This window comes from Heterodontus francisci, chromosome 1 (genome assembly GCF_036365525.1).
Source record: "Heterodontus francisci isolate sHetFra1 chromosome 1, sHetFra1.hap1, whole genome shotgun sequence".
NCBI classification, from domain to species: domain Eukaryota; kingdom Metazoa; phylum Chordata; class Chondrichthyes; order Heterodontiformes; family Heterodontidae; genus Heterodontus; species Heterodontus francisci.
In genome coordinates, this window is record NC_090371.1 from 60,442,633 (window position 1) to 60,467,504 (window position 24,872).

At 43.2% G+C, this 24,872-nt stretch overlaps 1 protein-coding gene across 1 annotated transcript; it reads left to right on the forward strand.

Moving 5' to 3' along the window:
• On the forward strand, positions 1 to 24,872 carry grp (gastrin-releasing peptide). The gene is made up of 3 exons (XM_068047923.1): positions 1 to 274; positions 13,867 to 14,114; positions 24,621 to 24,872. Exons 1-3 carry the CDS (start codon positions 118 to 120, stop codon positions 24,672 to 24,674), a joined length of 459 nt encoding a protein of 152 aa, XP_067904024.1. The 5' UTR covers positions 1 to 117; the 3' UTR covers positions 24,675 to 24,872.

The window sequence follows — 24,872 nt, forward strand, 5'->3', positions numbered from 1 at the left end:
GTGAAGAGTGGGGTGGAGAAAAGGCTTCTTGTGAATCACTCCGGACAGTTTCAGTGCAGTTCCAAACTAGGAGAGAGAGAGAGGAAGGGAGGGAGATTCGTGCGCTACTAGTGTGAGATGGGGTCTGAATTTATCTTATGGAAACACCGTTTGCTCTTTTCTCTGATAGTTTTAAGTATTTCAAGTTCTAAGGTCCACTATGGACTCGCAGCTCCTGTTGAAAATCACGGCAGTTTGTCCAAGATGTTCCCCAGGGGCAGCCACTGGGCGGTGGGTGAGTATTCACTTTTAATGATGTAACTCTGCTTCTGGAAATACACTCGATTCTCGAAATTACTTGTTCAGGCAAGAGGCAGACTGGACATTTAATTCCCTTATTCACTCTTAAACCAGACTGTTTTTTTTTTATTTCACCACTCGTTAACGTTTGTAAGTCCTTGTCTCCCTTGAATGCGGGGCTGGGGAATTGATTGCAGAAGACCGCCCCCACCACCCCCCGGTCTCAGATTTCGCTGGGTTGGACTTGTCACCTGAATCAGAAAGCGCTATTTTTGAAAAGGCATTTTTATTTCACGATAGGCAGACGGCGCTTTATTCCGCGTGTGCTCATTTGTTTGTGCGCTGTCTCTAATCTGGATAACTTTGTCCCTTTTTGTGCCCCTGTAAGCAATTTTGCCACCCCGTTGATTTTTTTAAGGTATAACTTTGGTGCCCGATCGACCCACATGTACAGAACACTGCATCTACAGGAATGTTTAGCCGAACGTTCTCTGCACTAATTTTTCCAACCAGTGCAAAGGGTTCGGGTGAATAATGAAACTCTGAGATGTCTTTAGTAGAAGGTTTAAACGGGCCACAAGAAATGCAATCTCCAAAACGCAGCCTAGGAACAGCAAGATCCAACAGGTCGAACAATATTGTGATCTATCCGGTGCAACTACCCAGCGGGCAATGTTATATTTTACTTACTTCTTTCTTCCAATAGCTTGGTCTAACTGGCTATGAAACTAAAGGATTTGTCCTTCCCTTCAGGGTAAAGAGCACAGCAAGAAAAAAAGACCTAAAATGGAAGCTATTGTTTCTTTTAGGCGAATAGCTTCTCATTACGTTTCTTTCCCTCTCTGGAATTCAGTTTCAGTCAGGAATTTCAGCGTCCCCCGAAAAGTCGCTATTGCGCCAACTCCAAAAAAAATGTCCTTAAGTATGATGGTAATTTCAGTGTCTGTGTAAAGCGAGAACACGGGACAGATACAAAACCATCCAGTGACCGGAAAACACAGTTATTCTTTAATCAATTGAAAAGTAGTATATTTACTTATAGTAAAGTGGGATTTGCTAGTGAGACAGCTGGATCCAACCATTGCCCGCATATCAACAAACTCAGCAATAATCTTTTCATTAATTATCCATGTAAATTAGTTTTAAAAGCATTACTTTTTTCCATTTTCTGTATTCATGCCAAATTTCCGAACCCTAAAGAGTTGTCAACAGTATAATTCGGATTAAACGTGCAGTGGATGCAATTCTGCTTTATCGGTCACATGAATTACACATGATATTTTGCACATTATCACATCTGATTTTTATGTGACCGTAAAGGAAGATACAATTGCACCCCACTGTTGCAGGTTGTTTTGGCGATCGTCTTGCGCCACCTTTCGTTAATGCTTGTAATAACAGATCCATCCGTTAGCCATAATGAGAGGTTTTACAGGCTCAGTTAATAGCGCCATTGAGGTCAGGTTTGGTTGTATTTGGTGCAACCTCGACATCCAAAGAGTACCTGTACTGAACATTTTTTTGCCATTTCTCAATCAAGTCAGTCTGTAGGTTCTCTCAGCGAATTGTGCCTAATTAGCAGCATTTCTGTGTTGTTGACCATTCCAATGTGGATTAAGGTTGGCCAAATTCACAGTGCTTAAAATTTGGTGTTCCTACAATTCACAGTTCTTAATATTGCATTATTTATATGCACGACCAATACCCCCAAAATAGATTAGCTGATTATTTATCTTGCTGTTGTATTCAATATGTCTGTCATCCTTACTTACAAACCAATTGGGGACAGTGGGCAGGTGGGTAGGTGGGTAGGGAAACCCTGTTCAGCCTTCCACAGACACTCTGAATGTGGATATGGCAGAGCTGTCAACCAATGAACAATCTGTTCCATTGTTATCTCTTCCATATATTATCTCCAAACTCCGTCCCTAGCTACCGACTCCATCCCTCTCCCTGGCAACAGTCTGAGATTAAGCCAGTCTGTTCCCAATCTTTGTGTCACATTTGACGCCAAGATGAGCTTCCAACCTCATATTTGTGCCATCTCTAAGCCTGCCTATTTCTACCTCCGTAACATTGTCCAACTTCACCCATGTCTCAGCTCATCTACTGCTGGAACCCTTATTCACAGCTTTGTTATCTATAGACTTGACTATTCCAATGCACTTCTGGCTGTTCTCCCACATTCTACTCTCCGTAAAAAAAATTCATCCAAAACACTGCTGCCCGTGTCTTAATTATCACATAAGGGCCTCCTACCAATGGCAAACAAGCACTTCAGCATCTGAGGAGGGTGCCCAGTGATACCAAGTGGCCTCCTGCAGGCTGGGGGGGGTGCTTTCCTGTTTGGGCACCCTGTGCTCCACGGAGGGCCCCCCCAACAGCACAAGCCACCTGTGCTGGAACACTTCGCCTTCCCTCTCGATCGACCACGCCCCCCACCCCCCCTTGCCTCACTGGGGCCCTGTCGATGGTTCCCAGTGAGGCCCGATCCCCACTTACCTTTTTGGAGCCTCCTCCCAGTGAGGCCCGATCCCCACTTACCTTTTCAGAGCCTCCTCCATTGCTGCTATGGCTTGGTGCAGTCCCAGCAGTGACCACTGCTCCTGGTGGCGCTATTGGGACTGAGGAGCTCCTGGCCCTCTGATCGGCTGGCAGCTCAGAGAGGTGGGACTTGTGGCCTCAGAGGGACAGAAGTCCCGAACGAGGCCAATTAAGGGCCTAGGCCACATAAAATTGCTGTGTGGCTTTGAGGCCTAGCGGAGGTGTGCTCTTGCCTGACCTTTTAGCCAGTGGGTGGGGCCACTGCCACAACGTAAAATTCTGGCCAATATCTCCTATTGTGGCTTGGTGTGATACTCGGTTTTATAATGCTCCTATGAAGTTCCTTGGGACATTTTACTATGTTAAAGCTGCTATATAATTATAAAATGTTGTTGTTGACTAATAGAAACTTTACAATGCTATTCAGAAGTACTTGCATTTGGACTGCATTTGTTTGACTTCAGCTATGTGCTCAAAGTGCTAGATCAATGCGATTCTGTTCTAGAGCAAAATAGACTGTTATGATCAGGTAAGGAAGGGTCGAAGGGCTCTCCTCTTTTCTCTCTCCTTGTTTGAACACAACAGGTTTATTTCTTTTTGAAGTGGATATGTTTGCCAATTAGGTGAGTGTTTAACTGTTTACGTGCCATGATCACATAAAGAACCTATCGGATAGGTTTTCTCGAGTTTAAGAAAGAGGTTAACCTTATTGTACTTAAGCTGACCTAAGTAAAAATAATAAAATACGCTCCAACTTTCTCACACACACACAAACAGGTTACAGAGTGGGGAAGGATAAGTTGGTCGTATTAGTGTCCAGAGAAATAAAAGGGGTATACAGTCTGTGGAGTTTGGTGCCTTGGCTGGCTTCAGGCTGAATTCAGTGGTCACACAACTCTCCTTTGGTGGTCCTGAGGCTTCTGGTTTGAAGATGTGGCGCTGATTCGGTGGTTCTCCAGGAGACAGCAATGTGGCTGATTTCCTTCGAGGGGTCTCTGTCTGTTCTTTCCGGAAGCTTCTCTACTCAGTAGCTCCCCCCTCAGACTTAAGTAATAAAGCACAGTGGGCATTGATCAGTGAACAGACCAACACAATCAAACACAGATCAATTAAACTGCTGAACATTACAGTCGACAGCAGGGAACATGCCTTGGTGTTCACAGTCTGCAGTCAGAGTTTGAAGCTTGCAAGTTTTGAGTGATTTGGCTCCACCAGTTTAATATTCAGGATTCCAACTGTGGATTAAAAAATCATCATTCGACCTAGCACCTTTTCGTGACGAAATACAGCACTGTTTGTGTACTTGTCAGTACTGAATTTTTGAAATTATTTTGGAGTACTAAGATAGGCCTCAAGGTCCACAAAAAAATGATAGTTCACATCTCACTGTAAAGGATTACCTACCAATAGATCTACCACACACATGAACAAGGAGGTGCACCTTTTGTTAGAAATCCTAATATGGAGTGTTTCCAGAAGGATGATTGAGGTAAAAAGTGAATCTGGAATGCTGGGAATTATAAATAAAAAGAGGAAATGCTGGAAATGTTCAGCAGGCTAAACCAAAACCATTCTTTCAATGTTGATTGATCTGTGCATTCTAAGAAGGAAGAACTTTGATCTTTATGTCGTCATTGTCGACAGGAATAGTGCCGGAAGACTGGAGGATAGCAAATGTTGTCCCCTTGTTCAAGAAGGGGAGTAGAGACAGCCCTGGTAATTATAGACCTGTGAGCCTTACTTCGGTTGTGGGTAAAATGTTGGAAAAGGTTATAAGAGATAGGATTTATAATCATCTTGAAAAGAATAAGTTCATTAGCGATAGTCAGCACGGTTTTGTGAAGGGTAGGTCGTGTCTCACAAACCTTATTGAGTTTTTCGAGAAGGTGACCAAACAGGTGGATGAAGGTAAAGCCGTGGATGTGGTGTATATGGATTTCAGTAAGGCGTTTGATAAGGTTCCCCACGGTAGGCTATTGCAGAAAATACGGAAGTATGGGATTGAAGGTGATTTAGTGCTTTGGATCAGAAATTGGCTAGCTGAAAGAAGACAGAGGGTGGTGTTTGATGGCAAATGTTCATCCTGGAGTTTAGTTACTAGTGGTGTACCGCAATGATCTGTTTTGGGGCCACTGCTGTTTGTCATTTTTATAAATGACCTGGATGAGTGTGTAGAAGGGTGGGTTAGTAAATTTGCGGATGACACGAAGGTCGGTGGAGTTGTGGATAGTGCTGAAGGATGTTGTAGGTTACAGAGGGACATAGATAGGCTGCAGAGCTGGGCTGAGAGATGGCAAATGGAGTTTAATGCAGAAAAGTGTGAGGTGATTCACTTTGGAAGGAGTAACAGGAATGCAGAGTACTGGGCTAATGGGAAGATTCTTGGTAGTGTAGATGAGCAGAGAGATCTTGGTGTCCAGGTACATAAATCCCTGAAAGTTGCCACCCAGGTTAATAGGGCTGTTAAGAAGGCATATGGTGTGTTAGCTTTTATTAGTAGGGGGATCGAGTTTCGGAGCCACGAGGTCATGCTGCAGCTGTACAAAACTCTGGTGCGGCCGCACCTGGAGTATTGCGTGCAGTTCTGGTCACCGCATTATAGGAAGGATGTGGAAGCTTTGGAAAGGGTGCAGAGGAGATTTACTAGGATGTTGCCTGGTATGGAGGGAAGGTCTTATGAGGAAAGGCTGAGGGACTTGAGGTTGTTTTCGTTGGAGAGAAGGAGGAGGAGAGGTGACTTAATAGAGACATATAAGATAATCAGAGGGTTAGATAGGGTGGATAGTGAGAGTCTTTTTCCTCGGATGGTGATGGCAAACATGAGGGGACATAGCTTTAAGTTGAGGGGTGATAGATATAGGACAGATGTCAGAGGTAGTTTCTTTACACAGAGAGTAGTAGGGGCGTGGAACGCCCTGCCTGCAACAGTAGTAGGCTCGCCAACTTTAAGGGCATTTAAGTGGTCATTGGATAGACATATGGATGAAAATGGAATAGTGTAGGTCAGATGGTTTCACAGGTCGGCGCAATATCGAGGGCCGAAGGGCCTGTACTGCGCTGTAATGTTCTATGTTCTAACTGATTTATATAATTTGTTACCATATATTGTAGATGTGTTTAACATTGTCCATCTTCAATACCCTGCAGAACTATTGCAATGACATCCTGGGGCTCAAAGATTGGCAGGGCCCATAGTCTTTGCTGTATTCAGTGCCTTCAGCCGTTTCTTGATATGACATGGAGTGAATTGAATTTGCTGAATACGGGCATCTGTAATGCTGGGGACCTCAGGAGGAGGCCGAGTTGGATCATCCACTGAGCACTTGACCACTCATACTTGACCTCGTCCTCACCAATCTGCCTGCCGCAGATGCTTCTGTCCATGACTGTATTGGTAGGAGTGACCACCGCGCAGTCCTTGTGGAGACGAAGTCCTGCCTTCACATTGAGGATACCGTCCATCGTGTTGTGTGGCACTATCTCCGTGCTAAATGGGATAGATTTCAAACAGATCTAGCAATGCAAAACTTGGCATCCATGAGGTGCTGTGGGCTATCAGCAGCAGCAGAACTGTACTCAACCACAATCTGTAACGTCATGGCCCGGCATATCCCCCACTCTACCATTACCATCAAGCCAGGAGACAAACCCTGGTTCAATGAAGAGTGCAGGAGGGGATGCCAGGAGCAGCACCAGGCATACCTCAAAATGAGGTGTCAACCTGGTGAAGCTACAAGACAGGACTATCTGCATGACAAACTGCGTAAGCAGCATGCGATAGACAGAGCTAAGCGATCCCATAATCAACGGATCAGATCTAAGCTGAGTAGTCCTGCCACATCCAGCCGTGAATGGTGGTGGACAATTTAACAACTAACTGGAGGAGGTGGCTCCACAAAAATCCCCATCCTCAATGATGGGGGAGCCCAGCACATCAGTGTGAAAGATAAGGCTGAAGCATTTGCAACAATCTTCAGCCAGAAGTGCCGAGTTGATGATCCATCTCGGCCTCCTCCTGAAATCCCCAGCATCACAGATGCCAGACTTCAGCCAATTCGATTCACTCCGCGTGATATCAAGAAACGACTGAAGGCACTGGATACTGCAAAAGCTATGGGCCCTGACAATATTCCGGCAATAGTACTGAAGACCTGTGCTCCAGAACTTGCCGCGCCCCTAGCCAAGCTGTTCCATTGCAGCTACAACACTGGCATCCACCCGGCAATGTGGAAAATTGCCCAGTTATGTCCTGTACACAAAAAGCAGGACAAGTCCAACCCGGCCAATTACCGCCCCATCAGTCTACTCTCAATCATCAGTAAAGTGTTGGAAGGTGTCATCAACAGTGCCATCAAGCGGCACGTGCTTAGCAATAACCTGCTCAGTGACGTTCAGTTTGGGTTCCGCCAAGGCCACTCAGCTCCTGACCTCATTACAGCCTTGGTTCAAACATGGACAAAAGAGCTGAACTCGAGGTGAGGTGAGAGTGACTGCCCTTGACATCAAGGCAGCATTTGACTGAATATGGCATCAAGGAGCCCGAGCAAAACTGAGGTCAATGGGAATAAGGGGGAAAACCCTCCGCTGGCTGGAGTCATACCTAGCACAAGGGAAGATGGTTGTGATTTTTGGAGGTCAATCATCTGAGCTCCAGGACATCACTGCCGGAGTTCCTCAGGGTAGTGTCCTAAGCCCAACCATCTTCAGCTGCTTCATTGATGACCTTGCTTCAATCATAAGGTCAGAAGTGGGGATGTTTGCGGATGATTGCACAATGTTCAGCACCATTCATGACTCCTCAGATACTGAAGCAGTCCATGTAGAAATGCAGCAAGACCTGGACAATGACCATCTCCAACAAGAATCTAATCATCTCCCTTTGACATTCAATGGCATTACCTTCACTGAATCCCCCACTACCAACATCCTCAGGGCTACCACTGACCAGAAACTGAACTGGAGTAACCATATAAATACCGTGGTTACAAGAGCAGGTCAGAGGCTAGGAATCCTGAGGCGAGTAACTCACCTCCTGACTCCCCAAAGCCTGTCCACCATCTACAAGGCACAAGTCAGGAGTGTGATGGAATACTCTCCACTTGCCTGGATGGGTGCAACTCCAACAACACTCAAGAAGCTCAACATCATCCAGGACAAAGCAGCCCGCTTGAACATTAGAACATTACATTACAGCGCAGTACAGGCCCTTCGGCCCTCGATGTTGCGCCGACCTGTGAAACCATCTGACCTGCACTATTCCATTTTCATCCATATGTCTATCCAATGACCACTTAAATGCTGTTAAAGTTGGCGAGTCTACTACTGTTGCAGGCAGGGCGTTCCACGCCCCAACTACTCTCTGAGTAAAGAAACTACCTCTGACATCTGTCCTATATCTATCACCCCTCAACTTAAAGCTATGTCCCCTCATGTTTGCCATCACCATCCGAGGAAAAAGACTCTCACTATCCACCCTATCTAACCCTCTGATTATCTTATATGTCTCTATTAAGTCACCTCTCCTCCTCCTTCTCTCCAACGAAAACAACCTCAAGTCCCTCAGCCTTTCCTCATAAGACCTTCCCTCCATACCAGGCAACATCCTAGTAAATCTCCTCTGCACCCTTTCCAAAGCTTCCACATCCTTCCTATAATGCGGTGACCAGAACTGCACGCAATACTCCAGGTGCGGCCGCACCAGAGTTTTGTACAGCTGCAGCATGACCTCGTGGCTCCGAAACTCGATCCCCCTACTAATAAAAGCTAACACACCATATGCCTTCTTAACAGCCCTATTAATCTGGGTAGCAACTTTCAGGGATTTATGTACCTGGACACCAAGATCTCTCTGCTCATCTACACTACCAAAATTCTTCCCATTAACCAGTACTCTGCATTCCTGTTACTCCTTCCAAAGTGAATCACCTCACACTTTTCCGCATTAAACTCCATTTGCCATCTCTCAGCCCAGCTCTGCAGCCTATCTATGTCCCTCTGTAACCTACAACATCCTTCGGCACTATCCACAACTCCACCGACCTTCATGTCATCCGCAAATTTACTAACCCACCCTTCTACACCCTCATCCAGGTCATTTATAAAAATGACAAATAGCAGTGGCCCCAAAACAGATCCTTGCGGTACACCACTAGTAACTAAACTCCAGGATGAACATTTGCCATCAACCACCACCCTCTGTCTTCTTTCAGCTAGCCAATTTCTGATCCAAAGCACTAAATCACCTTCAACCCCATACTTCCGTATTTTCTGCAATAGCCTACCGTGGGGAACCTTATCAAACGCCTTACTGAAATCCATATACACCACATCCACTGCTTTACCCTCATCCACCTGTTTGGTCACCTTCTCGAAAAACTCAATAAGGTTTGTGAGACATGACCTACCCTTCACAAAACCGTGCTGACTATTGCTAATGAACTTATTCTTTTCAAGATGATTATAAATCCTATCTCTTATAACCTTTTCCAACATTTTACGCACAACCGAAGTAAGGCTCACAGGTCTATAATTACCAGGGCTGTCTCTACTCCCCTTCTTGAACAAGGGGACAACATTTGCTATCCTCCAGTCTTCCGGCACTATTCCTGTCGACAATGACGACATAAAGATCAAGGACAAAGGCTCTGCAATCTCCTCCCTGGCTTCCCAGAGAATCCTAGGATAAATCCCATCTGGCCCAGGGCACTTATCTATTTTCACACTTTCCAAAATTGATAACACCTCCTCCTTGTGAACCTCAATCTCATCTAGCCTAGTAGTCTGAATCTCAGTATTCTCCTCGACAACATTTCTTTCTCTCCTGTAAATACTGACGAAAAATATTCATTTAACGCTTCCCCTAGCTCCTCTGATTCCACACACAACTTCCCACTACTATCCTTGATTGGCCCTAATCTAACTCTAGTCATTCTTTTATTCCTGATATACCTATAGAAAGCCTTAGGGTTTTCCTTGCTCCTATCCGCCAATGACTTCTCGTGTCCTCTCCTTGCTCTTCTTAGCTCTCCCTTTAGATCCTTCCTGGCTAGCTTGTAACTCTCAAGCGCCCTAACTGAGCCTTCACGTCTCATCCTAACATAAGCCTTCTTCTTCCTCTTGACAAGCGCTTCAACTTCTTGAGTAAACCACGGCTCCCTCGCTCGACAACTTCCTCCCTGCCTGACAGGTACATACTTATCAAGGACACGCAGTAGCTGCTCCTTGAATAAGCTCCACATTTCGATTGTGCCCATCCCCTGCAGTTTCCTTCCCCATCCTACGCATCCTAAATCTTGCCTAATCGCATCATAATTTCCTTTCCCCCAGCTATAATTCTTGCCCTGCGGTATATACCTGTCCCTGCCCATCGCTAAGGTAAACCTAACCGAATTGTGATCACTATCACCAAAGTGCTCACCTACATCTAAATCTAACACCTGGCCGGGTTCATTACCCAGTACCAAATCCAATGTGGCATCGCCCCTGGTTGGCCCCATCTACAAACATTCACTACCTCCACCACCAACGCACAGTGGCAGCAGTGTGTATCATCTACAAGATGCACTGCAGCAATGCACCAAGGCTCCTTAGACAGCACCTTCTAAACCCGCGACCTCTACCAACTGGAAGGACAAGGGCAGCAAATACATGGGAACAGCACCACCTGCAAGTTCCCCTCCAAGTCACACACCATCCTGACTTGGAACTGTATCGCCGTTCCTTCACTGTCACTGGGTCAAAATCCTGGAATTCCCTTCCTAACAGCACTGTGGGTATACCTACCACAAATGGACTGCAGCAGTTCAAGAAGGCAGCTCACCACCGCCTTCTCAAGGGCAATTAGGGATGGGCAATAAATGCTGGCCTGGTCACATCCACATCCCATGAATGAATAAAAAAAAAAAAATTGTTACCATATATTGTAGATGTGTTTTACATTGTCCATCTTCAATACCCTGCAGAACTATTGCAATGACATCCTGGGGCTGAAAGATTGGCAGGGCCCATAGTCTTTGCTGTATCCAGTGCCTTCAGCCATTTCTTAATATGACATAGAGTGAATTGAATTGGCTGAATACGGGCATCTGTGATGCTGAGGACCTTAGGAGGAGGCCGAGTTGGATCATCCACTGAGCACTTATGGCTGCAGATTGTTGCAAATGCTTTAGCCTTGTCTTTTGCACTGATGTGCTAGGCTCCCACATCACTGAGAATGGGATCATTTGTCCACCATTCATGACTGGATGTGACAGGATTGCAGAGCTTTGTTCTGATCTGAGCTGTTCCAGTACAGCTACAACACTGACATCTACCTGATAATGTAGAAAATTGCCCAGATATATCCTGTCTACAAAAAGCAGTAAAAATCCAATCTGGCCAATTTACACCCCATCAGTCTACTCTCAATCATCAGCAAAGTGACGGAAGGTGTTGTTGACAGTGCTATCAAGCGACACTTACTCAAAAATAACCTGCTCTCAGATGCTCAGTTTGGGTTCTACCAGGACCACTCGGCCTGAGACCTCATTACAGCCTTGATCCAAACATGGACAAAAGTGCTGAACTCGAGGTGAGGTGAGAGTGACTGCTCTTGATATCAAAGCAGCATTTGACCGAATGTGGCATCAAGGAGTCCCAGCAAAATTGAAGTCAGTGGGAATTGGGGGATGTCAATGGTTGGAGTCATGCCTAGCACAAAAGTGTGGATGTTGGAGGCCAATCTTTCAGCCCCAAGATGTCATTGCAATAGTTCCACATGGTAGTGTCCTCGGCCCAACCATCTTGAGCTTCTTTATCAATGATCTTCCCTCCATTATGAGGTCAGAAGTGGGGATATTCACTGATGATTGCACAGTGTTCAGTTCCATTTGCAACTCTTCAGATACTGAAGCAGTCTGCGCCCGCTTGCTGCAAGACCTGGACAACATTCAGGCTTGGTCTAATAAGTGACAAGTTACTTTCCCACCACATAAGTGCAAAGCAATGATCATCTCCAACAGCCCCTTGATGTTCAACTGCATTGACATTGCTGAATACCGCCACTATCAACATCCTGGGAGTCACTATTGACCAGAAACTTAACTGGAGCAGGCATATAAATACTGTGGCTACAAGAGTAGGTCAGAGGCTGAGAATTCAACAGAGAGTAACTCACCTACTGACTCTTCAAATCCTGTCCACCATCTGCAAGTCGGGAGTGTGATGGAATACTGCCCACTTGCCTGGATGGATGCAGCTCCAACAACACTCAAGAAGCGCGACACCATCCAGGACAAAGCAGTCCACTTGATCAGCACCTGATCCACAACTTTAAACATTAATTCCCTCCACCACTGATGCACAGTAGCAGCAGTGTGTACCATATACAAGATGCACCGCAGCAACTCACCAAGCCTCCTTCGACAGCACCTTCCAAGCCCATGACCTCTACCACCTAGAAGAACAAGTACAGCAGGTGCATGGGAACACCACCACCTGCACGTTCCCCTTCAAGTCACACAACATCCTGACTTGGAACTATATATATATACTGCTCCAGTTAAATTTCTGGTCAATAGTTCCTTCACTGTTGCTGAGTCAAAATCCTGGAACTTCCTTCCGAACAGCACATATACCAGATGGACAGCAGCGGCTCAAGAAGGTGGCTCACCCCCACCTTCCCAAGAGCAATTGGGGATGTGGGCAATAAATGCTGGCCTTGCCATCCCATGAATGATGAATGAATTGTTGCATATTGCGTTGTTGGGATTCTTTCGGAAGTTTTTTTGGTGGACCTTTGGTAGGAATTATATAAATTAGATTCCAGAATTGTAAAACTGTTGCATTTTGTCCTGCGTTCTTTGAAGGTGGAAGAGCATACTGAGAGAATGGTTAGCAAAGCATATGGGATCTTGAGCTTCATAAATAGAGGCATCGAGTACAAAAGCAGGAAATTTATGCTGAGCCTTTATAAAGCTCTGGTTAGGTCCCAACTGGAATATTATGTCTAGTTCTGGTCACCACACTTCTGGAGGATATGAGCGTCCTTGAGAGAGTGCTGAGAAGATTTACTAGAATGGTTCCAGGATTTTAGTTATAAGGTAAGTTTGAAAAAGCTGGCTTTGTTCTCCTTAGACCAAAGGAGATTGAGGGGAAATTTAACAGAAGTATACAAGATTATGGCAGGCATAGATAAGTTAGACAAAGAAAAACTGTTCCCATTAACTAATGATACTAGGACTAGGAGACACAGATTGAAGTTTTGGGCAAAAGATGCAAGGAGAATATGAGGAAGTTTTTTATTACAATGCAGGTAGTAATGACCTGAAGCTCGCTGCCCACAAGGGTCACGGAAATGGGGACAATGAATGACTTTGAGAGGAAGTTGGATGGCCATTTGAGAGAAAGAGACTTGCAGGGCTACTGTGATCAAGCAGGGGACTGGGACTGACTGAATAACTTCATGGAGAGCCGGCATGGACCTGATGGGCCAAATGGCCTCCTTCTGTGCTGTAAATAACTCTGTGTCTCTAATGGTGTTTAACTCTATTGAAAGAATTGAAACTGGGAATTTTTAGGATCCTGTTGACAGCATTGTCAACTGTTATTGGAAACCATTTTTGACAATAAGGGCATTAAGTTAGCTCTAAAGGCACTGTTATACTTAACATACTGGCTTGATTTTGATATTGTTTTGCCGGGGCAGGAAAACAGCTGCAAAATGCCTCAATGGACCTTTGGTCAACTGCAAAGGTTAAGATGATCCTTTAAATTTAAAGTACCCACCATATGAAACCTGGATGTCTGAAATGTTTTTCTCGTGATGAGCATTTCTTGGATGAAAATACTGGGAAATATACTGTGTAATGTATTATTTGCAACTAATTTTAATATGCCACCCATATTTGCGCAGACACATTCTATATCTTCCGTCACTTCAGGTAAAAGATCCTGGAAGAGGATGCAGAGAGCCATTGAAGGGAGAGTAACTAGCAAAAACAAATCTTGCCTAATATGCTTATGTGGTAATTTAATTTTAGTGTAAATCTCCTTGCTTTTTTAAAGGTCATTTGATGGGGAAAAAAAGCATTGGCGATGGCCTTTATGGCTACGCCAACAGTGACAACATGGTGCATCCAGTTCTGCCAGAAAACGCTAGGCAGCCAGAAGATAACCTGCAATGGGCTGAGATGGCTAAGAATTTCTTAAGTTTGTGGGATGGAACTACATCCAGAAAAGTTCAACGAGCAAGGGAACACTTTCCAATATTTAACAAGAAGCCATGGCAGACAACTGATGATGACTTCAAAGAGGCAAGTGTACAAAACATTATTTTTTAAAATGGACAACTCTCTTGAAGGATTCGATGGCAAAGAGAAATTGTAACTAACAGAATGTCATATGTTCAATCCCTGATATTCATGGATTGGCTGATTGTAGTTGCAGATAGTAGGACACTAGAGTTGCACTCAGTGCTGCTGAGCTAGGGTAGGGAAAATTATCTAGGATTTTTGTTCCTGATTACTGTGCAATGACTCCTGCCAGAAAATCCATGTCAGTTGAAGAGCATTATATAGGAAAAGCAGACCAACAACCAATATATAGATTTAGACATCAAGAACAGCTATTTTGGTTAATTAGCTGAGAGTGAACAGTGCCTATAGAAATAAATACTTCCATCAGCAGGTAGGAACTTTCCTATGATGTGGTCTGTAGTAATGGCTCTTTCAGAATTAAAATTTAACATCAACAGCAACAACAACTTGCATTTATATAGTTCCTTTAATGTCATAAAAAGTCTCAAGATACTTCACAGGAGCATTATCAAACAAAATTTGACACATAAGCAGATATTTGAATATATGACCTAAAGCTTGGTCAAAGAGGTAGGTTTTAAGGAGCATGTTGAAGAAAGAGAGAGAGGTAGAGATATGGAGAGGTTTGGGAAGGAAGTTCCAGAGCTTAGGGCCTAGATGGCTGAAGGCACGACCACCAATCGTAGAGCAATTAAAATCATGGATGTACAAGATTCCAGAATTGGAAGAGTTCAGAGATTATGAAGGGTTGTAGGGTTGCAGGCGATTACAAGATAGGAAGGGGCAAGGCCATTTTGGATGAAAAAAAGGAGAATAGAGCAAGGCTCAATAATGCTAGTTCTCAATCTCCGCTAGTTTGAGAAAATCCTTGAATCTTGTAAATCACAGAGAGTGTAGAAAATGTTAGTCGCTTGTGGTACAATACTACACTCTTAAAAGGGAAAAAAGTCCTGATAAAAAGAGTAACAATTTTTTTTATGCATTCTCCCACTGTAATTTTAATGCAAGATTGGTAGAACTGCTTATATGTTTTACTGAGGTTTCTGCTGATCTTCTGTCAAAGTTACAGTGCGACAGCAGGGAACTCCTGCAGAAATACTACCCCTAAGTATCTTGATACTTAAGCACAAACATAAAAGTCTTTGATGCTGAAATTCCTGGGTTGAGGGAGATCAAGAATTTGGGCAGACCCTACCTGTTGAAACGTAGACCCATATAAAATGTCATTTTAAATTTAATGTGTGTGCAGAGGACGAGTTTAACAACCAAAGCCTCCCAATTGATACATCAAGAGGCTACCCCGAGAATTCCATCCAGTGTGTTCTTGTAAGCATTCAATAGAATTCAGCTGCTGATAAGGAGCTGTGCCAGTAATATGCCCCCAAAAAGCACGACAGCCAAAAAATAATTAATCCCTACGGAGACTGATAGAATCATAGAGTCATACAGCATAGAATGATTACAACAAAGACGGAGGCCATTCAGCCCTTCGTGTCCATGCTGGCTCTCTGCAAGAGCAGCTCACCTAATCCCACTCCTCTAACCTTTCCCCGTAACCCTGCAAACTTTTTCTCTTGAGGTAATCATCCAATTCCCTTTTGAAAAGCATGCTTGTATCTGCCTTCACCACACTCTCAGCCACTGCATTCCAGATCCTAACCACACTCTGCGTAAGAAAGTTTTTCCTTGTCACCTTTGGTTCTTTTGCTATTCACCTTAAATTGGCGTTTTCTGGTTCTCCACCCTTCCACCAATGGGAACAATTTCTTCCTATCTACTCTGTCCACACCCCTCATGACTTTGAATGCCTCTATCAAATCTCTCAGCCTTCTCTAAGGAGAACAACCCCACCTTCTCCAATCTATCCATGTAACTGAAGTCCCTCAACCCTGGAACCATTCAAGTGTAAATCTTTTCTGCACCCGTTCTAATGCCCTCACATCCTTCCTAAAGGGTGGTGCCCAGAATTGGACACAATACTCCAGTTGAGGCCGAACCTGTTTTTTTCCAGGGCTTGAAAACAAAAATCAAGAACTGAGGGAGTGCTGCACTGTCAGAGGTGCCGTCTTTCAAGTGAGACATTAAACCGAAGCCCCATCTAGTTGCTCGGGTGGATGTAAACGAGCCCATGACACTATTTCAAAGAAGAGCAGGGAAGTTATCCCAGTGTCCTGGCCAATATTTATCCCTCAATCACATTACAAAAACAGATAATCTGGTCATTATCACATTGCTGTTTGTGGGATAAAAACAGAAAGTGCTGGAAATACTCAGCAGGTCAGGCAGCATCTATGGAGAGAGAAGCAGAGTTAATGTTTCAGGTCTGTGACGTTTCATCAGAACAGATGATGAACAGTCACAGACCTGAAAAGGTAACTCTGCTTCTCTCTCCACAGACGCTGCCTGACCTGCTGAGTATTTCCAGCACTTTCTGTTTTTATTTCAGATTTCCAGCATCTGCAGTATTTTGCTTTTATTTTGTTGTTTGTGGGACCTTGCTGTGTGCAAATTGGCTGCATTGCAACCGTACTACACTTCAAAAGTTCAAAAGCTTTGAGAAATCCGGTGGTTGTGAAAGGCACCATATAAATGCAAGTTTTTAAAAAAATGTTCCTGATTAACTTCCTTGGTTTTGTCGTCTATACCCTTATTTATAAAGCCCAGGATTCCATATGGCTTATTAATCACTTTCTCAACCTGCCCTGCCACCTTCAACGATTTGTGTATATATACCCTTCTGTCTTCATTCTTCCGACCAAAATGCATCACTTTACCTCCAACAATGCAGCACTCCCTCAGTCCTTGATTTTTGTGTTCAAACACTGGAAAAACACTGGTTCGGCCTCAACTGGAGTATTGTGTCCAATTCTGGGCACCACACTTTAGGAAGGATGTGAGGGCATTAGGAAGGGTGCGGAAAAGATTTACACTTGAATTCCAACTACCACATATCCACCCATTCCACCATCCTTTCTATGTCCTCTTGAAGTTTATCAGTATTCTGTTTTTGGGGTGGGCACACAGGCACAGACTGCTTTCCCTGAATATGACAATGACTCTATTGCCCTAATTTGGGAAGGGTCTACAGTTTTAAGTGTTTCACTTCACTGCACTTCTGCTAGAATTTTGGTCCTCTTTAATCCCTCCCAGGCTGATGGAAGAAAGTTCTTTCTAAGAGAGAAGCCAAAGGCAGAAAGCAAGAACCTATACATTGCAACTAAATGTTAAAGGATATATTTTCCTCCTGTCATAGAGTTTCTTCCTTTATGCTTGTGTAGTGCTTTTCTTAAAATAAGGAAACAGAGGAAAATATAGCCTTTTATCATCTCATTAAATAATTGAGGCCACAGACTACAGGCATGAAATTAAGTCTTAAATGGCAAATAATAAAAAGTTATGCTTGTTATAAAATTGAAATGATGAGAATTGAGGAGGGGGAACTTGATTGAATAATAATTTAGAACAGTCTTTCTTCAGTCTAGGCTAGGGTTCAGATTTATTTCAGACTTGATAGGATAAACATATCTCTCTATGTCTGCAGAGCTATAAGTGAAATGAGTCTGTCAGTCTCAGTTCAGGTTCATTTTGAGCAAAAACTTATAGTACAAAATTGGCTATACTTCAACACATTTGGCAGTTTCATTGGGAGAAACCACAGGGATAATGATAGCTATCGTTATCTGTCTGCCTCTGTGCTTTAGGGGTCTTTTCAATCTTTTGGTGTCATTTGATTTTTGTATGTTAAGTAAAGGCTGCAGAGATACACAGGATTACCAAGAATTCTATAGTTAAGGCTTGTTATGATTTTATTCCTACATTATTTTTCAAGTTACTGACTTACGCTGGCTTTGGTTGAGAATTTTTAAATCTAAGCATTGGTGGATTGGAAGGAATGCAGGTCAGCAAGCACAGAGATGTTGGGTGATCGGGACCTGATGTGGGTTAGGATAAAAGCAGCAGAGTTTTAAATGAGCTCAATGTTATGGAGGGTGGAAGATAGGAGGCCAGCAGGGGAACATAGGAACAGGAGTAGGCCACATAGCCCCTCAAGCCTGTTCCAGCAGTCAATAAGATTATAGCTGATCAGTGACCTAACTCAAAATTCTTACGGGGCTCGACAGGGTAGATGCAGGAAGGATGTTTCCCCTGGCTGGGGGTTCTAGAACCAGGGGACACAGTCTCAGAATAAGAGGTAGGCCACTTAAGACTGAGATGAGGAGGAATTTTTTCATTCAGAGGGTGATGAATCTGTGGAATTCTCTACCCCAGAGGGTTGTGGAGACACAGCCAATGAATATATTCAAGACAAAGATCAATAGATTTCTAGATATTAAAGATATCAAACGATGTTGGGATAGTGCGGGAAAGTGGCATTGAGGTAAAAGATCAGTCAATGTCTGATTGAATGGCAGGGAAGGCTTGAGGGGCCAAATGGCCGACTCCTCCTATTTCCTATGTTCCAATGCTCATACATTGGAACTTTGGAATAGTCAAATCTGGAGGTGAAAGTATGCAAAAGAATTTGTGCAGCATATAGGCTGAGGCAGAATCAGCTGATGGTTCAGAGGTGGAATTATGCAGTCCTTGTGATGGAGAGCAACAGTGAATAGAATCCCGAGGTTGCAAAGGGTCTGGTTCAGCCTGAGACAGTGGCCAAGGAAAGGGAAGGAGTCAGTGGTGAAGGAACAGAATGAATTGTCTAGTTGTTGAAGGAATGTGAATTTAATGATTAACCATATTGAGGCCAATTGTCTCATCTTCCACCAAGAAATATGGAAGCTAGTAGCCCTCATGTCTCTCATCAACATGCTGTCCCTCGGCGACATCATCCGAAAACACATCGTCAGTTTCCACATGTACATAGATGATGCCCCGCTCTACCTCACCACCACCTTTCTCAACTCCTCCACTGCCTCTAAATTATCAGACTGCTTATCCACTATTCAGTACTGAATGAGCAGAAATTTCCTCCAACTAAATATTAGGAAGACCAAAGGCATTGTTTTCAGTCCCAGCCACAAATTTTGTTCCCTAGCCACTGACTTCATCCCTCTCCCTAGCAACTATCTAAAGCTGAACCAGACTGTTTGCAACCTTGTGTCATATTTGACTCCAAGGTGAGTTCCAACCACATATCTGTGCCATTACTAAGACCACCTATTTCCACCTCCATAACATTGCCTGACTCCACCCCTGCCTCAGCTTCCCTACTGCTGAAACCCTCATCCCTGCCTTTTTTTTTTACTTCTAGTCTTGCCCATTCCAACACTCTCCTGGCCATCCTCCCACCTTCTCTGCATTTGAGGTCATCCAAAACTCTGCTGCCCATATCCTAACACACACCAAGTCCCGTGCACCCATCACGACTGTGCTCACTGACCTACATTGGCTCCTGGTTAAGATTGCCTTGATTTTAAAATTCTCATTCTTGTTTTCAAATTCCACCATGGCATTGCCCCTCCCTATCTCCGTAATCTCCAGCCCTGCAGTCCTTTAAGATATCAGTGCTCCTCCAATTCTGGCCTCTTGAGCATTCCCCATTTTAATTGCTCCACCATTAGTGGTTGTGCCTTCAGCTGCCACGTCCTTCAGCTCTGGAATTCCCTCCCTAAACCTCTCTGTCCCCTTACTTCTCTCTTATGCCTTTAAGATGCTCCTTAGAACCTGTGTCTTTGAGCAAGCCTCATATCTGCCATAATATCTCCTTGTATGGCTTGGTGTCAAATTATGTTTGATAACCATTTTGCTTGTGAAGAGCCTTGGGACTTTCTAACGTTAAATGTCACTATGTAAGTATAAATTGGTGTTGTAGAATGGTCATTAAAGAAGTAATTTCAGTGAGGATGTGGAGCAAACAATATACAGATACCCTTAGAACCATTTACCAAGTGTTGGATTCCAATTTTATTGTAAGAATGGGAGTTGTTCCAAATCTGTGTTTTGTTGAGCAAGAAACTGTCTTCAGACATGACTGGCTATATCTGTTAACAAACTGGAAATTCTTTATGCATAAGATTTATAAATTGACATTCTATTCCACAAGCATGCATGGTCTTTGTAGCAACTTTTCATCTCTTACAGAAGTTGCAGCTTCTGACAATTCCTGAGTTGTTAGATATCTGTTACTGAGTCTTAAGGGAGTAGACATTGAAAAAGGCTGTAATTATCCTGTGTATGATTTCTTTCTGTTGGACTGTAACACACTGTTTATTCCAAGCATGAGATGGTAAACTTTCACAAATAAGATTTCAAATTGAAGACCTTTTATTGGACAATGCATCTCTCAAGAGCAAAAAAGGACAATTGACAATAGTTTTCTGTCCTCCACCCTTTGATGATCCTGTTAGATAACTACCTGTTAGATAACATTGCAAAAGTCATAGCTATTTACACCTTGGTCAGGCCAAACATATCTAATGCACTGGAGGGTGGCACAGTGGCGCAGCGGTTAGCACCACAGCCTCACAGCTCCAGCAACCTGGGTTTGGTTCTGGGTACTGCCTGTGTGGAATTTGCAAGTTCTCCCTGTGACCGTGTGGGTTTCTGCCGGGTGCTCTGGTTTCCTCCCACAGCCAAAGACTTGAAGGTTGATGGGTAAATTGGCCATTGTAAATTGCCCCTAGTGTAGGTAGGTGGTAGGAAATTGAGGGAAGGTGGAGATGTGGTAGGGAATGTGGGATTAATGTAGGATTAGTATAAATGGGTGGTTGATGGTCAGCAAAGACCCGGTGGGCCGAAGGGCCTGTTTCAGTGCTGTATCTCTCTATGACACTGTACAACATCTAACCTAAGCATTTATTAATTGGTAATGGTTCACAGTCTGGTTTAGTAAAATCTGTTGCAGGATTGCCTAAAAAAGTTGGATTGCAGTGATGCAATGAGAAATTCAGGCAAAAGGACAGGGAAGCATATTAAGATTCGGTTGTCATCTCTCTAAAGTTGGGTCCAAAGAGTGTTGGAAAATAGTTAAATCTGACTTCAGAACAACGGACTAATATCCCATGCATTTGTGGTCAATTGGAGTTACTAACAGTATATTTGCTGAAAAGTCAGAAAGCTAACTGCCATTATCAAAATCACCATCAAAGTACATAAAACAGTCCAAAAATAGTGACTTAAAAAAAAAAATCTCAGGTATGGGTATCACTGGCAAGGCTGGCATTTATTGCCCATCCCTAGTTACCCTGATGCTTGACACAATTTACTGGCCTGCTTGCCGACTTCAGAGGCCAGTTAAAAGTAAACTACATCGGTTATAGGTCTGACGTCACATATAGGCCAGGCTGGCTAAGAATGACAGGATCCCTTCCTTCAATGCCTAGCTCTAAGTTAGATCAGTACCTTTTAAATTTTCAATGGTGCTTCCTGATTTCATTGGTAAGCTGGGTTTTTGGAATATATCATGTAGGCTGTTGAACCATGTGCATACTTCCTTAATGAGTCATGACAAATAAATGTCTATCTTGTCACAGCATCTAAACAGCATGTTCCACAGATAATGCCATCAAAAATGATGTCACACTTTTTGCTTACAACTCCAGTGCCTACAGAATAGTCAACTCTATCAAAAAATAATTAAAGATAATTCGCTAGTGGATAGTAATACCTCCCACTTGATTGTCACCCCATTTACCACCTTAAACATTCACTCCCTCCACCACTAGCACACCATGGCTACAGTGTGTACCATTTATAAAATGCACTGCAGCAACACACCAAGGCTCCTTTGACAGCACCTTCCAAACTTACAACCTCTATCACCTAGAAGGACAAGGACAGCAAGCACACGGGAACACCGTCACCTGCAAGTTCCCCTCCAAGTCACACACTATCCTGACTTGGAAATATATCGCCATTCCTTCTTTGTTACTGAGTCAGTCCTGGAACTTCCTTCCAAACAGCTGTGGGTGTACCTAAACCACATGGACTGCAGCGGTTCAAGAAAGCAGCTCACCACCATCTTCTCAAAGGCAATTCGGGATGGGCAATAATGCCTTGTTAGCAACAACCACATCCCATGAACAAATAAAAAAGGTAAAAATGTGAAATCTTTAGCACAAAAAGCACAAAAAAGAACAAGCCAGTAACTCTTTGGGGAATACTGACCATGGTGTCGGCCATTCACCTCTAATTGATAAGAGTACCTAGCTGTCTTCAGTTAGAAACATACAATTCTTTGCCTTGGTAACCTCATGTACGTTACACTGGGGAAACAAGTGGGACAAGTAACTGAACAATAAGGTTGAGTGTGAATCCTCAAGAAAGCTTAGCCTGCTTGTCACCTTTGGTTATTTTGGTTTTCTGTAAACCTTTATCCAACTAGTTGACCAACTTCAACGAAAACCTACCGCACACTTTTTGACTCAATAAAGTCAAATGCCAAGAGATAAGTAGATTGCATAAGGTTGATCTATTCTTGTACCTCTGATCTTGAAGAGATGTGAGTAAGCTGTCAGTCCTCTACAACACTAATACTACAGCAGCATGGCTAAAGTTGCTGGGCAATAAGGCAGAAATGTAGAAACAGCAGCCACTGCACCACAACATTCTATCTTCCTCTAAAAAGATTAGCATGGAATTATAGTAGCCAAGTTTTATGCATTTCTTATTCCCAGGGAAATCTCCTCCAGATAGTTGCATGCAGCTCCATCCCTGTTCAAAAGCAGAACTAATGATTTGTTAAACTTGGTTTGCAGAATCATGCAGCTGTGAGAAATATTTGACTTTACCATTAGCAATCAGTATTACTTATCAGTTTCAAATTTGGGAGGTCTTCCCTTTGAAAAGCTGTCTTCAGTTGTACAGCATTGTTTTATGCCACCTAATCTATTATATATTTTTTTTAAAACATACATAATGTCCGGAAAAGGACAGGAAAAAAAACAGATGGTCCATTGAGACTGCCACATCCCAGCATCATACAATTTACACATACCATCATGTCCATCTTCAATTACTCACCTCCCGTGCCCCCACCACCATCTCCCCCATCTCCCCAACCCCGCCATGCAATATTCTGGCAGAGGTAAAAAATTTGTACCTCTGTAATAGGGGTTTCCGGTCCAATTAAGTGTTACTTTTGTGAACTAACATTACAAGCCACGTAATTATATTTTACTTAGAATGGGAGCATATATGATAAAAAATGCTTTCAGCTTATCGCAGGCTTTGGCCATTGGCTGGTACTTTGGAATGAACTGTGATTTGTTCCTTTGTGGTGGGTGACTAGTTTTTCCACTTTGAGGTAAGTAAAAGGTAAGTTATTTTTCAGTAATTCTTTATATTTTAAAATAGTTTTTCTGTCTTTCCTATCTGGACAACTTCTCCTGCCTCGGTCTTGCCTGCTTGAAATATATTATTTCAACCCTGTCAGGTTCAAATTCCACCTCCTTGCCACCACTGTGCTTAATTCCTCTTGTCCCATTCCAGCTCTTTTGATATCGTCATCTGTGGAACTGGGTCCAGATTTGACTGTGCACGTTCACAGCCCTTTCACAAACTGTTCCTAGCTACAGATGTGCTGTCGTGGCATGAATGCTACTTGTCTAATGGTAATGGTAGGCAGCTAACAGAAAGTTAAATAAAACAAAATACTACAGATGGTAGAAATTTTTTCATTGAGTTGTTATGTTGAATACAGATTTTGTGAATCTATTGTACAGCTTAGTTGCAAAGTGGTTGTGGGAGACGTTTGTCAGTACATTGCTGGGCTACAGGGAAAAGGAGGGGACTGGGTCTAGGTGAGTTACTCTTGCAGAGAGCCGGCATGGACACGATGGCTGAATGGCCTCCTTTTGTGCTATAACCATTCTATGATTAGGCTTCTTGGCATCAATACATGTTTGAGGGTCGAAGCTCAATTAATACATCTGGAATTAAAAGCTAGTCTAATGGTGACCATGAAACCATTGTCGATTGTTATAAAAACCCATCTGGTTCACTAATGTCCTTTAGGGAAGGAAACCTGCCGTCCTTACCCAGTCTGGCCTACACGTGACTCCAGACCCACAGCAATGTGGTTGACTCTTAAATGCCTTCAGTGGGCAATTAGGGATGGGCAATAAATGCTAGCCTAGCCAAGTGATGCCCACATCCCATGAAGGAATAATAAAATAATTCATTTTGGTTGAATGTTTCTAATTTCAAGCTGTCTTGCCTTTTGAGAGCTATTTCAACTTTTGCAATTCTTAAAAATTCTCATCTTTCATTAACATTTCTGTTCTTGTCATTGTCATTTAATTATAGTCAGAGTTTCCGGTTACATGATTACTTCTCTGCTGTATTGGGTCAGCTGTGTAAATTTCAGTTTGGCCAAGAGGTGGAGTAGTTCACTCTGGGGGAAAAAGTCAGCTTCTCTCTTGCCCTCTTGCCACAGATCTGATTAATAAGGGATAGGAGCGTAAAATAAGATATTCATCTTGGTGCTTTTTAAACAGTCCTCAGTTAATTAATTGATTAAAATTACCAGTCTTTTGCTAATGGACAATGTTTCTTTTTTGACAGATGTTGGATTATCTTCTGCAATTGATGAACCTGAAGGATGAAACCCCAAGTTGAATACACAATGTAAATCATGCCAGAAATAAATCTAAAGAGACTATTATGTTTTTTTTCTCCAAGTGTTTAGCTGTACCAAATACCAGACAAAATTGCTTTTGTTTTAAAATAACTGAATGTTCTTGTACCTCTGAACATTAACTAAATGATTTTCACACAGCAGATTATGTTTTGATGTTTTTAATGTAAATAGGCATT

What these genes read in the sequence shown, in the direction of transcription:
- grp (XM_068047923.1), top strand. Translation starts at nt 118, where the DNA reads ATGGGGTCTGAATTTATCTTATGGAAACACCGTTTGCTCTTTTCTCTG. An exon ending in GGGCAGCCACTGGGCGGTGG is followed by an intron (nt 275 to 13,866) that starts GTGAGTATTCAC and finishes GCTTTTTTAAAG; the next exon opens with GTCATTTGATGGGGAAAAAA. An exon ending in CTGATGATGACTTCAAAGAG is followed by an intron (nt 14,115 to 24,620) that starts GCAAGTGTACAA and finishes CTTTTTTGACAG; the next exon opens with ATGTTGGATTATCTTCTGCA.